The sequence below is a fragment of the Orcinus orca genome, chromosome 19 (genome assembly GCF_937001465.1).
Source record: "Orcinus orca chromosome 19, mOrcOrc1.1, whole genome shotgun sequence".
Taxonomy (NCBI): domain Eukaryota; kingdom Metazoa; phylum Chordata; class Mammalia; order Artiodactyla; family Delphinidae; genus Orcinus; species Orcinus orca.
In genome coordinates, this window is record NC_064577.1 from 28163657 (window position 1) to 28180545 (window position 16889).

Genomic DNA, 16889 nt, shown 5'->3' on the forward strand with positions numbered 1-16889 from the left:
CATCGAGGTACTATTTTTTCAAGGCTTGTCAGTCTGGCTGGAAACCAACAAAGGCGGGAAGGACAGAGTGGGGGACCCGCACCAGACAGAGGGGCCACAGGGAGCAGATGGGGCAAGCTGCTGCCCAGCTCTCTCTGTTCTTGTTTGGGTCGTACTGGGGACTAACCAGGGAGGGGACCCAGCAGTAGGGCCAGCAGAGCAGGCAAGGTGCCTGCCGTGTGGGCAGAAGGCAGGTCGGCTGCCGCAGCAGGACCAAGCTGAGAAAAAGACGGTGGGTGCCAGCACTGGCTGCCAAAACCCCTCAAGCCCCCAGGAGGCCCCTGAACAGGGAGCTGGCTCTGCAGCGCCACCTGGTGACTGGAGGGGAGCTGCAGCTGGAAGGTGACCCCGGGCCCCAGAAGAAGTCGCACATCAACCACTGTCCCTCGGTTGCAGGTGTTTTATTTCCAGCATATTTCCGACCTGGTGACCCTCCAAAGTCCAGCAGGAGATAGGCAGGAGGGAGGAAGGTCAGCCTGCACCTGCACCCATCCCTAACTAAGGTTATCTCCTTGCTGAGAGTTGCCCACAGTGGCAAGAGCGACTTTCTGGCACGAGGAAATGCTCAGAGGCCCCTGGAAAAGGGGCAGCCAAGGCCCCATGCCAGGACGGCCAGGCGATGCAGCTGTGGTGCAGAGTCCTGCTCAGACTGACCCCGATCCCTCTCCCCCGCACAGCACTCCTCCCCTCCGTGCCTGCCTGGGATCTGGTCTCAGCGTCCCAGCAGCCGCAGCATCTCCTGAGGATCCAGCAGCTTCTCCCTGGGCTTCCCCGCACCCTGGCCCCGGGACACCTCCTCAGCGTCCAGCTTCTCCCAGTCCGAGAAAGAAACAGGCCAGACCCCTGCGGCAGAGGGAAGACGGGTCACTGCTTTCACCTCCTCCCCTACCCCAGCCCAGAGCAGCCCCCTTCCAGACAGTGAAGGGCCCAGGGAACCCCCACCCCACCTCCCAGGAGCTCACACGGGGCCCAGACCTCGGCTGCCGAGCAGGGCCTTGATGGCTGCATAGCCAGGCCTGGGGCCAGACGGCAGCAGCCCCGCTTTCAGGTCCTGCAGCAGAATCTGGCCGGTGACGAAGCTGTCAGTCATGGTAGTGGTGATGACACCTGTGGGCCCGCGCTTCACCCAGCCGCTGCAGTAGAGGCCTTGGAGAGGGGTAACAAAGGGGTAAGGAATGGGGAGTTGGCCGGACACCCCTGGCAAGCCTGGGCCTCAGCACACACACATGTACGCACGCCTCCATACACCCCACGGCCTCCCAGCATCCATCAGCTGGGCCCACTCTGGCTGCTGGCCCACTGCCCTCAATGCTTCCCAACCTGTATTTACCATGCCATCCCCCTTACACCTCAGTGTCCCTGTAGACCAGGAGCTCCCTGTAGGAGCTGGGTCCTGCCCACCTTGTTTCAACAGGCTCTCAGTAAACACTGAACGAATTAATGAATGACTAGACAGGTCTGTGGATATTAAATCAGGCTGGAAGCTCGCTGAGGCCAAGGGGCTGCTGCTTCGTCTCCAGTCCCAGCACTAGGCCTAGCCCAGAGCAGGCCTCACTAAACTGAATGACTTAATAACCAGACATATGTGTGGGCATCTCAGCTAGACTGGGAGCTTCCTCTAGGGCCAAGAGGAGGCTGGGGCAGGGCCAGGGTCTTGGGACAGGGCCTGGCTCAGAGCAGGTTCTCAATGCATGTCACCAGATGAATGAATGAATGTGAATGGCCCCAGGAGACACCAGCCTCCCTGCCCCCCACTGCACCCTCTCACCTGGCACATCCACAACCCGGCCCTCCATATTGGGGATGACCCCGAGTTTGGGGTCAAAGGGCACACTGGGGTCGATGGGGCGGCTCTTATAACCAATGCTGCTCAGTACCAGCCCACAGGGGAGGTCCTCCACGGCTCCAGTGGGCACTGCCCGGGTGGCCTCACCAACACCCTGTGGGGAGAGGGTGGGAAGCGCCAGGCTGGGGCTGGGGAGATTTGAGAATGGGGGTGTCTTTGGGTAACAGGAGACTCACCTCCAGTCTGGTGACTGCCAGGCGGATGCCTGCCGCTCGCCGCCCATCTGGCGAGGGCAGCACCTGCTGAGGGCTTCGGAAGAAGCGGAGGCCCCAGGCGCGGGAGGCCGATGCCCGGCGGGCAGCCTCCGCCACCCCTGGCTTCTCCGTGGCTGCTTGAAGCAGTAGTTCCGTCAGCCGCTTCCTCGGGCGAGGGACCTCTGTTAGCAACACAGAACATCTCAGGGCGGCGTCCGGGTTACAGCCCTCTCCCCTAATGCCCTCTCCCGAGCCCTCTCTGACCTAGACCATCCCCTCCCTAGTGAGCCGGGGGGCCAGGCCAGGGCCCCTCACCCTTGATTCTGTCCTGAAGGCCCAAGAAATCCGCAGGATCCAAAATGGGCCGAGTTCCTGGTAACTGAATCATCTCCCGAAGTTCCTTGGCGGTGTGGGCGGGGAGTGGGGGAGAAGTCAGGCCCAGAGCACCGTCCACTCCTGAGCCCACCCCAGAGCCCAGCCCAGGTGGGAGACACCACCAGCTCCCACCAGCACACAAGGCACTGGGCCCCAGGGGGGGCCCTGCCTGGCTCTCCCTCTTCCACCCCAGGCAGCTCTGCCCTGCCACACCCCCCAAGGAGCAGACCATCTACTTGGGACCCTGGCCCCTCTCCCTCAGGCCCCAGCACCTTAATGGTGAAGGCCACTTGCAGGGGTCCACGTCGGCCCACTATCCACACCATCTTCACCTGACTCTGTCTCAGTGCCCCCAGGGCAGCCTCCGTGATATCCGTTTTCTGGCACAAAAGGAGGACCTTAAAGTCGTTGGACACTGACAGCAGAAGGGGGACCTCTCCATCGGCTGGGCAGTGAGAAGGTTGGCAGCCTGAAGTGGCACCGCTGCCCATCCCCCCGGTGGCCGGATGGAGCACTGCTGCCAATTCTGCGAATGGCTCCAATTAGTAGCAAACCAGGCCCACGCTCTTCATTCAACAAGTGTTTACTGAGTGTTTACCACGTGCCAGGCACTGTGCAAAGGGCATGGATGGGGGGGTGTCAATGTTGAGCAAAAGAGACGTGGTACTGGCCTTCACAGAGCTTCTGATCTGGTGGAGAGAGAGACTTATCGAATATTCAATAAAAAGTATAAAATCGCAGTGGTGACAACATGCTTTGAAACAGAAGTAGCCGAGTCTATGGGAGGAGAGTATTACAGGGAAATGGACCTATTCAGGTCCATGGAGGCTTCCTGGAGGAAGGGAGAACTGAACCAAGAACTAAAAGATGCAAACAGGTTAACGGGCAGGAGGGGAGCTGAGAGGGTTCTGAGCAAGAGGAATGGTGTGTGTATACTGAAAACTTTTTTTAAAAAAAGCCTATGGGGGGGCTTCCCTGGTGGCGCAGTGGTTGAGAGTCCGCCTGCCGATGCAGGGGACGCGGGTTCGTGCCCCGGTCCGGGAAGATCCCACATGCTGCGGAGCGGCTGGGCCCGTGAGCCATGGCCGCTGAGCCTGCGCGTCCGGAGCCTGTGCTCCGCAATGGGAGAGGCCACAACAGTGAGAGGCCCACATACTGCAAAAAAAAAAAAAAAAAAAAAGTAAAAAAAAAAAGCCTATGGGGGCTTCCCTGGTGGCGCAGTGGTTGAGAGTCCTCCTGCCGATGCAGGGGACGCGGGTTCGTGCCCCGGTCCGGGAAGATCCCACATGCCGCGGAGTGGCTGGGCCCGTGAGCCATGGCCGCTGAGCCTGCGCGTCCAGAGCCTGTGCTCCGCAACGGGAGAGGCCACAGCAGTGAGAGGCCCGCGTACAGCGGAAAAAAAAAAAAAAGCCTATGTAGCTGCAGAATGTGAAGGGGGAAATGGTATGAGACGAAGCTCACGGGCTGCCTTCTAGAAGGCCTCTGCCCAGCACCAAGGGGAAACAGGGGCTCAGCGTGGAGGCACGAGGCCCAAACCCTGCAGGCAGGGGCACCCTCTCCTTGGTGTGACCCCCACTCCACCCCTCCGGCCCTTGACCTACCCACTCACCTCCAGGTACTCAGGTGGCGTCAGCAGGATCCGGGCCACATCCAGAGCCACATTCCCCTGCCCCAGAACCACGGCCGTGTCACAGCTCAGGTCCGGCGCCAGCTGGAGGACAGAGGTCTGGATAGGGGTCCCCTAACTTCGGCCCCAGTCAGGCTAATCTCAGCCTCACGCCCAGTCCCCGGCCGCACCCTCAGGCTCCCCTACTCTCGGAAAGTTCACCCGCCCAGAACTTCAGCTCAGGTCCCTCCACCCCGACCCGGCGCCCCCTCTTCCCAGGGGCCTCGCCCCTCGGCCAGCCTGATGTTTCACATCTCATCTCACTGCGCGCTTCCCAGGCCTGTGGCTCCCTCTTCCCCGAGCTGCGGCAGCCAAGAGCTGCCCCTGGCCCCGGTGGAGGAGTGGGGAGGAAGAGGCCGGGGGAGCGCTCCCCAAACTCACCTTCCGGTTCTCAGGAAGCCCATTGTACCAGCCCACAAAGGCCCGGGCTGAGAGCACGCCCGGCAGCTCCTCTCCGGGGATCTCCAGACCCCGATGGTCCTCCGCCCCGTAGCTCTGAGGAAAGACCCAGAGGCCTCAGCAGCGGCTAAGGGGCCAGGCAGCCCCCGCCGGGCTCCCAGCGGCCTCCTTCCAGCTCCTCCTCCACAGCCTCCGCCGTGGCCCTCACCCCTAGGTCTTCCACCCGCTGCCACCAACCACTGCGGCGGCCCTGCCCCCTCCCCATCTGCGCTCACCAGCACCACGGCGTGGTAGGCGTCCCGCAGCTCCTGCACGGTCACATCCCTGCCCACCACCACGTTGCCGTGGAAGGCACAGCGGTCAGAGTGGGCCGTCCGGGTAAAAGTGTTGATGACATTCTGCCGGGGCCCGGAGTGGGAGGGGTTAGAGGGTGGGGCAGCTCCAGGGCCCGTGGCTATGCCACCCTCACCCCACAATGTCCGGGATGGCATCCCCCCAGAGGGCCTGGGGTCATTCCATGCAGTCAGGGAGCCTCCCTTCCCTCCTCACCTCAACCAAAGTCTCCAAAGCCCTGCTCTGAGCCCAGAGAGACCCACCTTCACCTCGGGGTGGTCGGGCGCCACGCCAAAGCGCACCAGGCCGAAGGGCACCAGCTGCTTCTCGTAGATGTCCACGTGGGCCCGGGAGTGGTGCTGGGGGAGAAGGCAATGGCTGTGGGGCCGAGGGGGGCCCCTGTGGGTCCTGCCCTTCCCAGGACAAAGCAGGAGAGCCCAGCTCAGTGGGCTAACAAGGTGGCCTTGACCCTCTGCAAGGAGAGAGAAAGGCCCACGACTCCCCATCTGCCTAGAGAGCCGGGCTAGAGGAGTGGGCAGCACAGGGCCAGGCAGCCAAGGCCAGACTTCAAGGACTGCCAGCCCACTGAGATGGCGAGAACTCTGGCCAACCAAGGAAGATGGCAGCTTTCCCTCCACTGGAGTCGTATCAGGGGAGCTTCTTCGTCTACTTGGGTCAGACGTGACACACAGCCCTGCCCTAGAACCCGCGGACACTTCTAGAAATGCCCAGCCCACAGATGACCTGAGAACCACCCTTGGAAACTCACACCTGCTTTAGCTCTAGCGTCCGAGACCATCCTGTTGGAAAGCGGACCAGCAGGACAGAGACTTAGAGGCACAGCTGCGGCATGAGGGGAGCAGAGGGGATGGAAGTGGCCCTACTCCTAGTCTTAGAAAAAACAATCTCACTCGTATGTCGGTTCCACATTGCCTGCCCCCCACCCCGGGGCACCCAGAGGGGCCGTGGGGAAGGCTCAGGTTTGGGGGTCGGGCAGACAAGTGTGGTGTAGCTCTGCCACCGAACAGCCGCATGGCCCCGGCAAGTCCCAGCGTCCGCCTGGGTCTCAGTCTCTTCCTCTGTAAACCGGGACAGATGACACGCCCCTCAGGGTTGTTGGGAAACATCCCGGAGGCCAGGACGGTGAGACTCTGGGCCACAAGCAGGTTCAGGGTCAAGCAGTTGGGGCTCCCGTGGGTGACACTACCCTGCCTTGTGCCCGATCAGGCTGTGGCGCGATTCCACACTCCCGATTCAGTGGGACTCGAGGCAAATGAGCTCCTGCCCTCCAGCAGCCCTCAGCCCAACAAAGCCTCCCGCTCAGCTCCTTGCCTCTGTCCACATCCCACTGCCTGCACCCAAGTCCCGGCCCTCCACGCGCCCATCGTGCCTCCCTCAAGCCCCGCTGACGTCGCTGTGCCCTTGAAGAGCTGCAGCTCTGGAGTCAACAGCCGCGGGGCCAACCCAGCCCCACCGCTATCTGACTCTGTGCCGCCGGAATGTTCCTTACTGGACCACAGAACATTCCTTCCGGCGTGGGCTTCTGGATGAAATGAGCAAAGCCTACACCCTTAGCCCAGGGAGTGACCTGCTGTGGGTGTTCAATCAAAAGCTGTCATTACCGTCACACCACCTTGCTCACAAACCTTCCCTGGCTGTCCTGCCGCGGGACAAAGTTCAAACTGCTGAGCCTGGAGGTCGATACCGGATGCTATCCGCCTTTCCATCTTATCTTCCCTTCTTTCCAGCTGTGGAGCCTGCCCTCCAGCTCACAGCGCTCTCTCCAAGGCCACCTCCATAAGGCTCAACGCGCTGGACCTATTTACTGGTTCTCTCACAGGACTGGCCTCATCTTCCAGGATGCCCCTCCTCCCTAGCTCTCACAGGTCCCTGGCTGTCCCTCTGGCTGTTCTTTTCCAGGCCCCTTTTTCTCTGTCCCCCCTCTAACAAGAATATTCTCTGAGGTTCTTCCAATCTGAGACACCCCCCTTCCCTTGCCCCCGCACACATTCCCTGGGGAATTGTCATCCGCTCCCTCCTGTGACCTCAAATTCCCGTGGACTTACTGATGACATTCTACTCTCTCTCTTCTGCCCAGACCCCCCACCAAGCCTGAGACCCCTGAACAGCTCACCCCAGACACCTCACACCCATTGGGATGAAAGTCAGTCCTCCCCTCCCCCAAACCTCTCCCTCTCTGCTCCGGGGTAGGAAGCTGGGGCTCCTCCCTGACTCCCCTCTACCCTGTCCAATCAGTCCCCCATCCTCCCCACTGCTCTTTCGGCCACTAGCCCTGCCTCTCGCTCTGCAGGCAGAGAGAGAGCTCCAGATCAAAAACGGGGTGCTTTCAGTCCGTTGCCTAAAACCCTTCACTGAAGCCAACCACCTATAGCAGCAGGCAGGGGGTTGTTTTCAAATGTTGATTCCTGGGCCCCAGACACAGTTTGATTAGGTGGGAACTAGGCCCAGAAATGTGTATTTTCACAAGTCCCCCAGAGGTCTCTGATGGAGGGAAGCGGGGGGACAGCACCAAGAGAAACTGCATGAGTCCAAGCTGGTCAGTGGCTTCCCAGCCCAGCCACAAGGATCTGGGCCCGCCTACCTCCTCCAGCCTCTGCTCTCACCCCTCCACCCTCACTGCACACGCCCACCTTCCTGAACTCAACGGTCCCCAAACCCGCATTCTCTTTCCTCTGGGTCTTTGTCACACGGTTCTCTGTGCCTGGGGCCCTCTGGCCTCTTACCCATTCCCCTGCCCCACCGGGCTTGTCCTTCTGTCCTTGAGACAGTAATCTGGACGTCACCTCCTCCAGGCTGGGTTAGGTACCCCTCCTGTACACGCGCCCCCCCCCCCCACATCAGAGCCCTAGAATACCGCATAAACCCTCTTCCCACCACTCCACAACCTCCCACAGTAGACTGTCAGGTCCTTGAGCATGGGGACCACGTCTGTCCTGCTCGCACCCATGTTCCCAGTGCCAAGCTGTGCCTGGATCATGTCAGTGTCCAGTGGTTGGTTACTGAATGGCCCAGCGTGGAGCTTAAGAGCGGCCTCTGCCATCGGAGTGCCCACGCTCAGAACCCAGGCCTTCCCTGCTCAGAGGTGGGGCCTTGGGCAGCCTCGCTCAGTTCTCATCTGTGAAGCAACAGTCATGCCACCTGCTTCGCAACTTGTCTTGGGGATGCAATGAGATGCTGTACACACGGTGCCTGACTCGGCTAAGTGCCACTGTCCCAAATGTGCTGCGCGTGTCCCTGCCGCGGGAGCACAGCCAGTCGCTTGGAGCTCCCAGTGGGCCAGGACCAGCTTGTAACTGGCCTCGGTGCCCATCCCCCAGCACCTCCCCCAGGGAAAGTATGTGCAGGCCAGAGCCTTTGTTCACACTGGGGACATTGAGAATCCTGCCTGGGAGGCCTACCTGCCTCCCTCTCCAAACTTCAGGGTCCGCTCGCACAGTGCCCCTTACACAGAGCCCTCCAGGACCTCCCCAGCCCCTGGGAGATCCCTGGTCTTCCTGCCAGCGCCCGTGCGGGAGGCCCTCTCCAGAGCCTGAGACCTTCTTCAACTCACTTCTCCAGGAAGCACTTTCTGACTGACCCCACCCAACTGGGCTCACGCTGGTCACTTCATCGTAATTAGCTCTTTCCCCTGTTTTGCTTGGAAGCCGTGCTCAGGTCACTTTTTGGCAGGGTGACCGACTCATCCTGGCCTCCCCAAGACCCTCCCAGTTTAACACTGAAAGCCTTACATCCTGGGCAAGCTGAGCAGGTTGATCGCCCTACTTTTTAAGTATTAATATCTGCATATGTGTGTGTGTGTGTGTGTGTGTGTGTGCATGTAATTAATATATTCATCCTTTCTCCTCTCTCTCCACAGCAAGGTCATCGTCCTATGTCTCAGTCAGCCTAGGTCTCCCGCACCCCTCCCCCACCCCACCCCACCGCCACCAACTCACGCCAACCCATGATTCTCCCTCCCTCCTCCCTCCCGCCAAGGTCTGCTGAGGTTTCAAGGGTGACCAGCAACCTTGGGGCCCTGCCCACCAAGGCTAATACTATAAACCTTGAGACCCCGGCCATGGGGTGGGGGGAAGGCGTGGAATGGAGGGTGGAGAGCATGCTGGAAGACCAGCATGGCATGGGGAGGGCTGGAGCTATTGGCAAGGAGAGTGCAGTGAGGGGCCTAAAGTTACAGAAATCCCTGAGAAGAGGGGGTGGCCTCAAGATGCAGGATGTTTGGGACAGAGTGGAGACAGAGGAGAAAGAAGGGAAGACGAGGGGCAGAACAAAGTCATCACGCAGGTCTGCATAAGCTCCCTGGAGTACTTGGCCAAGAAGGCATAGCCGACCGTCTGCCACAGACCCCTGACCATCACCCATGAGGCAAACACACTTCTCTTCTAACTGAGGACCTAGAGTGGGGAGCCCCAGGTGACAAAGCATGCAGGAAATGTCCCGTCTAGATGGGCTGGGAGCCCCTTCCCCTTCAGGGACCCAGGAGTGCTTTTAAAACCCGAAGGAGTGGAGCTTGCCCTTAGGATTGGAGCAGCAGGTGAATCATGGGAAAAGGAACCAGGAGGAAGCGGCTTACCTTTAGCAGGTGTTGGGCGGTGTAAAAGCCAGCTGGGCCACTGCCCACCACACAGATCTGGGGGGTCTGCTCCTGTGTGGAGAACTGCTGGTGGAAGCCTAGGGCAGGGGGGACCGGGGAGGAAGGTCAGTTCAAGACTCCCTCCCGGGACTTCCCTGGTGGTACAGTGGTTAAGAATCCGCCTGCCAATGCAGGGGACGCGGGTTCGAGCCCTGGTCTGGGAAGATCCCACATGCTGCAGAGCAACTAAGCCTGTGCGCCACAACTACTGAGCCTGCGCTCTACAGCCCGCGAGCCACAACTACTGATGCCCACGGGCCACAGCTACTGAAGCCTGTGCTCCTAGAGCCCGTGCTCCGCAACAAGAGAAGCCCCAGCAATAAGAAGCCCGCGCACCGCAGTGAAGAGTAGCCCCCACCAGCCGCGACTTAGAGAAAGCCTGCACTCAGCAACGAAGACCCAACACAGCCATAATAAATAAAATAAAATAAATAAAATTTTAAAAATTAAAAAAAAAGACTCCCTCCCCATCCCAAGCCCCAACTTCAGTGTCCAACAGAAAACGGGGTTTCCCAGGCTTCACCCTCATCTGCGCACTCCTTCTCTTTTTCCTCAAAGCTTTGGCGTTTGCAGGGTCCCTTACTTCATCTGAATTCCCAAAGGCTGTGTCTCCATCCAGAGCCCTCATCTCACCCATGAACTTACTATGCCGCTGAAGATGGCCTACTCGACAATCCCCATCACCCCTGAAGCTTCCCTGCTCAGCACTTCTTAATTTTTCTCACCGGGTTCCCAACCCACCCAGCTAGAATACCACATCCTTCCAACAGACCCCATATCGCCCCTGTGGATCTCCCCACAAGGCCCCATTTTACCTCTTCTTACCTCTCTCTCCATAGAGCCCTCTATTGCCCATAGAGGCCCCTGTTTCGCCTCAGACTTCCCTCTCGCCCCACAGACCTCCTTATCACCCCCCATTCACTCCTTCTCACTTCTGTGGACATCATGGTCTCCCCTTCTCACTTTTGTTGACCCCTGTCTCACCCCAGGAGCCTCACATATTACCGCACAGGCCGCCACCTGCCCCTGTACACCACCCCCATCTCATCTGCATGAGTGGACCCCTCCAGTCTAGCCCCTGGTCCCCTCTCTCTCCCCTCTCCAGCCCTGAACCAGCTCGGCTCTTACTCCTATACTTAGCGCTCGCAGGCCTCCCCGCGCTCCCATTCAGCCCTACAGGTGCCCTGCTCCTACTCTGGGTGCTTTCGGAAGGAGGCGGCCGGGTCCGAGGCCATGCCGTCCAGGGCCACCAGCGCCAACAGCGCGGAGCCATGCCTGGAAAAAGCAACTAGACAGCGGACCCGACCCCGCCCTGATCTCCCGCGCCGGCTCCGGCCCCGCCCTCGTCCTTCTTGGGACCCCGCCCACAATTGCGGCCCCGCCCCAAATCCCGCCTCCCACGCTCCAGGAAAGCACAGCGTGGCGGCTCCACCCCCACACACGAAAGAATCCCGCCGCCCTAATGAAAAGCCCGCCCCCCTGGTCCACCCCTTTCCGCTGAGGGCCCGCCCCCCAGGACTTCCGGACCGTATGTGACTCAATAAATTGCTCCGTAATCTTTACCCTCCCTCCAATTATCTGGAGCCTAGAGTTGGAGGAGAGCAAATCCCCACTGCTGTTTCAATCCCGCCTGAAAGAAGGAACCAATTAGAAAGGAGCTTACTTTACTTACCCCACCCCCGGAAGCTGTCGTCGCTTGCTGATGACGGGACGCCTGTCCCATTTGATAACGTACCCCGGCTCATTTCCATCTCAGCCAATCACAAGCCAAGTTCAAGCGAGCCTCCCCGCTCATTGGGTAATAACCACAGAGTCCGGAAGTCTGGAAAAAGGGTCTCCAGGCAGGACTTTGGGCATTCCTTTCACCGGCGCCGGGCGTTACACAGGTTTGACCCCGATAAGATGCTGTCCAGGTTGGGCCAGGGAGAATTTTAAACCTTGGAGATCTTGTTGCTTAATCGTCCTCCCCTTTACAAAGGTGAGGGAACAGAGAGGAGCGTCTTGCCCTCTGTACCAAGGGCAGAGCCAGATCTCCCACCCTTGTCCAGCAGGCTGGAATAGGATGAGGCGAATGAGGCAATGGCCTGGAGTACAAAATTTAAGGGGGCGCCAAAAACCTCAGTAATCAAAGTAATAATCTTGTAATGCAGTGTTTCAGAAGATCAAAATTAAGGCAAAAAAATCCACAAGAAACAAGATGTATTTTTTAATTTATTTTTTATACGGCAGGTTCTTATTAGTTATCTATTTTATACCTATCAGTGTATATATGTCAATCCCAATCTCTCAATTCATCCCACCACCACCACTATCCCCCCCCTCCCCGACTTTCCCCCCTTGGTGTTTGTTCTCCACATCTGTGTCTCTATTTCTGCCTCGCAAACTGGTTCACCTATACCATTTTTCTAGATTCCACATACATGCGTTAATATACGATATTTGTTTTTCTCTTTCTGACTTACTTCACTCTGTATGACAGTGTCTAGGTCCATCCACGACTCTACAAATGACCCAATTTTGTTCCTTTTTATGGCTGAGTAATATTCCATTGTATATATGTATCACACCTTCTTTATCCATTCGTCTGTTAGTGGGCATTTAGGTTGCTTCCGAGACCTGGCTATTGTAAATAGTGCTGCAGTGAACGTTGGGGTGCATGTGTCTTTTTGAATTATGGTTTTCTCTGGGTATATGCCCAGTAGTGGGATTGCTGGATCATAACGAGATGTATTTTTAAATGACAGGTCCGTAGTCACATCTGACCCAGTGATTCTGATGCTGCCTCCCCCACCCTTCCCCCAAGGGCCTTCTTGTGAAGCACATCCTTGGAGAAGCCTTTCCTGACCCATCCTCTCCCAAGCTGGGTTAGGGCCCCTTTTTGTCCCTGCAGCACTCCAGCCCATCATTACCTATTACACTGCTTTATCATTCTTTTTTTTTTAATAAATTTTTAAATTTTTAATTATTTATTTATTTTTGGCTGCGTTGGGTCTTCATTGCTGCACGCGGGCTTTCTCTAGTTGTGGCAAGCAGGGGCTACTATTCGTTGCGGTGCACGGGCTTCTCATTGCAGTGGCTTCTCTTGTTGCAGTGTACGGGCTCTAGGCACGTGGGCTTCAGTAGTTGTGGCTCGCGGGCTCAGAAGTTGTGGCTCGCGGGCTCTAGAGCTCAGACTCAGTAGTTGTGGCGCACGGGCTTAGTTGCTCCGCGGCATGTGGGATCTTCCCAGACCAGGGCTCGAACCCGTGTCCCCTTCATTGGCAGGCGGATTCTTAACCACTGCACCACCAGGGAAGTCCCTATCATTCTTGAATTATTTTTTTTATTGAAGTTGTCGACTAAAAGAAAAATGCACAATGTACACATCGTGAGTTCAGTTTTATTCCGGGACCTTACTGAAGACTGTAGCCTAGGAGACAGCCTCTCAGATTACTCTGAGAAACTACTCCAAAGAGGTAGGGGAGGAGCCAGGATATATATGAACTTTTTTTGCTGGGAAAAACATGTAGTCAAGCAAAAAAAGAGTATTGCTCATCACAAAGAACAGACATCTCGAGTTAATGCTTTTACTGCTTTTCCATGTAAGATGCAAGAATATGGGGTCACTGAAATTTTTCCTTAGATATATAAATGAACTATCTAGGGACCAGTATATCCAAAGCACAGAATGCTTCCTGGTTTTCCCCATCCTGAATTCCCCTTTGGGATCATTGCCAGTGGGTGACTGCAGTAGCTAATGGCTTGATTCTTGTAGAACTGGAATGGCAGGCAACATTTTTTTCTTTACAAAGTACAATGAACAGAAAAGTGCACAAACCATAAGTGTACTATTTGATGAGTCACCACGAAATATAACCATGTAACCACCACTCAGATCAAGTAGAACATGGCCAGCACCCCCAGGAATTCCTTGTGCCCCTTCTAGTCACTTCCCCTCCCTGGTACTCAGAGGTAAATTCTGCTCTGATTTCTAATAAGTCATTGTGTTTTGTGCTCATCCCACTAGACCAGGAGTAGGCAAACTACTGTTTGCAGCCCAAATCCTGCCCACCACCTGTTTTTGTATTTGTATTTTTTGTATTTTTTTTGTATTTTTGTTTTGTATTTGTTTTGTATTTTGTAAGTTCATGGCTGTTACATTCTTAAATAGTTTTTCTAAAACTGTAAAGAATAATGTTCTGTGACATGTGAAAACTACATAAAATAAAAAAAAAATTCTCTTAAGGACCTCCCTGGCGGGCCAGTGGTTAGGACTCAGCGCTTCCACTGCCGGGGCCCGGGTTCGATCCTTGGTTGGGGAGCTAAGATCCTGCAAGCCTCGCGGCATGGCCAAAAATATATATATTATATTAGAACACAGTGATGCTTATTTCTTTACATATTGTCTCTGGCTGTTTTTGTACTTTGACGGCACAGTTGAGTAGTTGTGACAGAGACCATATCATCCACAAAGCCCAAAATATTTACTATTTTGCCTTTTACTGAAAAAGTTTGTCAATTCCTGCACTAGACGGTAAGCTCCAGGAGATTGGGGCCCAATCTCATTCACTCTTTTATCCCCAGAGCTTTGCACAGTGCCTGGCACATAATGGATGTTCGTAAAGAGTTTGTCTTAATGATCCATTTATTAAGACGGGAGGAAGAGAAGGAGATTCAGGATCTGACACCCCAGCAAGCCCTATAGGGCTCCCTACCCAGAGGTAGTATGTCTGGTGGTTAAGAGCAGGAATTCTGGAGTTGGACACACCAGGTTTGAATCTTTCTTCCTCCACCTGCTAGCTATATGACATTGATAAGTTTAATCTCTTTAAGGCTTATCTTCACAATATGTAACGTGAGGGGAAAATAGTACCAATTTCTTGTAAAGATTAAAGTTAGATAGCATAGAGGAAAATGTGCTGTAAGTTCTGAATTGATGTTAGCTATCATCATCATCATTGTAAACATTATCACCTCCGATACACCTCTGTTAATTAGACCATAGGTGTCTGCAGAGCCCTAGAGGGGCTTCATTCACTCCTGTCATCTCCCCTCATTTCTCAAGCCCCACGCAAACCCAGCCACAATCCCAGCGCAACAGAAAATCAAGCTTCAAAGTGATGGAGTGTTCTTGGGTGCTTCTTGTACAGCCAAGTCTGGTACCAGGGCCTCCAGCTGCAGCGCATTCCCCACTCAGGCCCAGATCAATAACAATGAGTCACTGATTGTATTAGGATGGTTTTATTTTTATTTTTTTAATAAATTTATTTATTTAGTTTTTGGCTGCATTGGGTCTTCGCTGCTGCACACAGGTTTTCTCTAGTTGCTGAGAGCTGAGGCTACTCTTTGTTGCAGTGCACAGGCTTCTCATTGCGGTGGCTTCTCTTGTTGCAGAGCACGGGCTCTAGGCGCGCGGGCTTCAGTAGTTGTGGCTCGCGGGCTCTAGAGCGCAGGCTTAGTCGTTGTGGCGCACGGGCTTAGTTGCTCAGTGGCATGTGGGATCTTCCCAGACCAGGGCTCGAACCCGTGTCCCCTGCATTGGCAGGCGGATTCTTAACCACTACGCCACCAGGGAAGCGCTAGGATGGTTTTAATCATTAGCCAGGACTGTGCAATGGGGCCTTTTCTGATGTTGCATTTTTCTTGTGGAGAATAAGCAGTTTGATTAATCGCATTCCCAGTCCTTAAGGCCTCGTCTGAGTCGCTAATGCATTTCAAAAGAGCAGCGATAACATATAGCAAAGCAGTAAGGGGGGGGGGCGGGGGGGGGCCTGCCAAGCCTGCCTCGTTCCAAGAGGGCTGCTTGGATCCAAACCTCTGCTCTATCAGTCAGCCTCCCAGCAGGAAACAGACAGCGTGCTCAGAGGGGCTGACTGAAGAGAGTTTAATGAAGGAACTCTGTGCAGAGGTGTAGCAGGATGCAGGGTGTGGTGAAGTCCCTCCAGGGCTAGCAATAGCTGGAAGCCACTACCAGCCCAGGCCCGGAAGGAGCAAAAGGAGGGACTGTTTTAGAAGTAGTGAGAGCTGTAGCTGTAGGAGAGGGCGCCGGACAGGAGGTGTGGGCTTCGGGACAGGAGCACAGGGTGGAGGAGAAGGTAATGGCTCTGGACGGGCAAGTGGCAGCTGCCCAGCAGAGCCACCTAAGGCCACACCAGAGCTAGGTTCCCTAATAGGACCCGGCTTAGAGAATGCCTTCACCTGCCCTCTGACCCCTCAGCCCATCCCATTTGCTGGCATTTAGCCTCCCCATCTTCAGGGTCACCACACCCTTCACCTGGTCCAAGGACTTCACTGAAAAACAAGGCAATTGTGTGCTCAGAATAGACTTGCGTGTCCTCGACCAGAGATGATTTCTGCCCCCAGGGGACATTTGGCAGTGTCTGCAGACATTTTTGATGGTCATAACTTGGGTTCCTGGAACCTAGTAGATAGAAGCTGGGAATGCTGCTAAACACCTACAATGCACAGGACAGGCCCCCAGCGACAGCACTATCTGGCCAAAACGTCATGGTGCTGAGGTGAGAAACCGTATTTTAAACTAACTGCTCTGGCTCCTGTCACAGGCTGGGCCTCCCTCTCTGTTCCTCCATCAGCCTCCAGCTGGGCCCTTCCTCCCACCCCCTAATCCAGCCTCCAGCCAGGGCAGCTCCCAGCCCTCTTGCAAATCAAGGCTGCGCGCTTTGGGCTGAATCTCAGTGGTGTCCCCAGTACCTGGACCTCTTCCTGCGGCTGGCACCAGTAGTTCTCTTATATTCCCATCTCGCTCCCAGGCTGCAGACCATCCTTTCACAGCCGAGCCGAGCCCTGGACCCCCAGCTCGTGTATCCACACCCCCCACACACTCTCCTTCCCCTCCTTCCTCTCCTCTCTAAGGCCATCTGACCTCCAGACCCTGTTCCCGGAACCCCTCTCCAGCCTCAGCGACCCTCCCAGTAATTTTCTCTCTCTTCCAATTGAGAATTCTTCCACCCCTTGTAAACATCATGGAACAAAGCAGACTTCTAGAGCTAGCCAAGGTCACGCTCAAAGCTGTTCATACCCTTTCTCCCCTTATTTCGCTGGGAGTGCCCTCCCCACAGAACACACACTCTGATCTCACAGATGCTGCGGGTCTTGGGAGCTGCTGAGCCAGTGTCTTGCACAGGCTTCCGGGCTGAAAGCTTAGGAAGGTCTCTGCCAAAGGTAACCTCTCCTTGTGGTCCCTGGGGAGAGGGCTCCATAGGGGCCAGAATCTCAAGGGCACAGGAAGCAGCAGTGGCCAAGTGTGGGGCTCCCTGGCACCAGGGAGCGGACCCTTCTCTCCCGGTGTCCCCTCCTAGCCCGCCCCCTCCATAGGGCCCCTCCTTACCCCCGTCCTGTAGCCCTACCAAGGCTCAGAGCGAGCAGGGGAGGAATCCGGCTGTTCAG

The 16889-nt window shown here is 56.2% G+C and overlaps 1 protein-coding gene across 5 annotated transcripts; it reads right to left on the minus strand.

The window, feature by feature from the left end:
* Window positions 1–425: 425 nt before the first annotated feature.
* FDXR (ferredoxin reductase) lies at window positions 426–10854 on the minus strand. Of its 5 annotated transcripts, XM_033438439.2 has the most exons (13): window positions 10698–10813; window positions 9988–10106; window positions 9444–9515; window positions 5116–5211; window positions 4795–4917; window positions 4502–4615; window positions 4064–4165; window positions 2727–2834; window positions 2395–2479; window positions 2062–2261; window positions 1808–1979; window positions 1015–1185; window positions 426–882 (listed from the first exon to the last, which is right to left on the minus strand). In XM_033438439.2, exons 1-13 carry the CDS (start codon window positions 10774–10776, stop codon window positions 752–754), a joined length of 1572 nt encoding a protein of 523 aa, XP_033294330.1. In that variant the 5' UTR covers window positions 10777–10813; the 3' UTR covers window positions 426–751. The 5 variants fall into 5 exon arrangements, with proteins under 5 accessions (XP_033294330.1, XP_049557665.1, XP_049557664.1 ...); XM_049701708.1 differs by lacking the exon at window positions 9988–10106 and having other exon boundaries at window positions 1002–1185; window positions 9444–9541; window positions 10698–10854; XM_049701707.1 differs by lacking the exon at window positions 9988–10106 and having other exon boundaries at window positions 5116–5324; window positions 9444–9541; window positions 10698–10854.
* Window positions 10855–16889: the final 6035 nt, after the last annotated feature.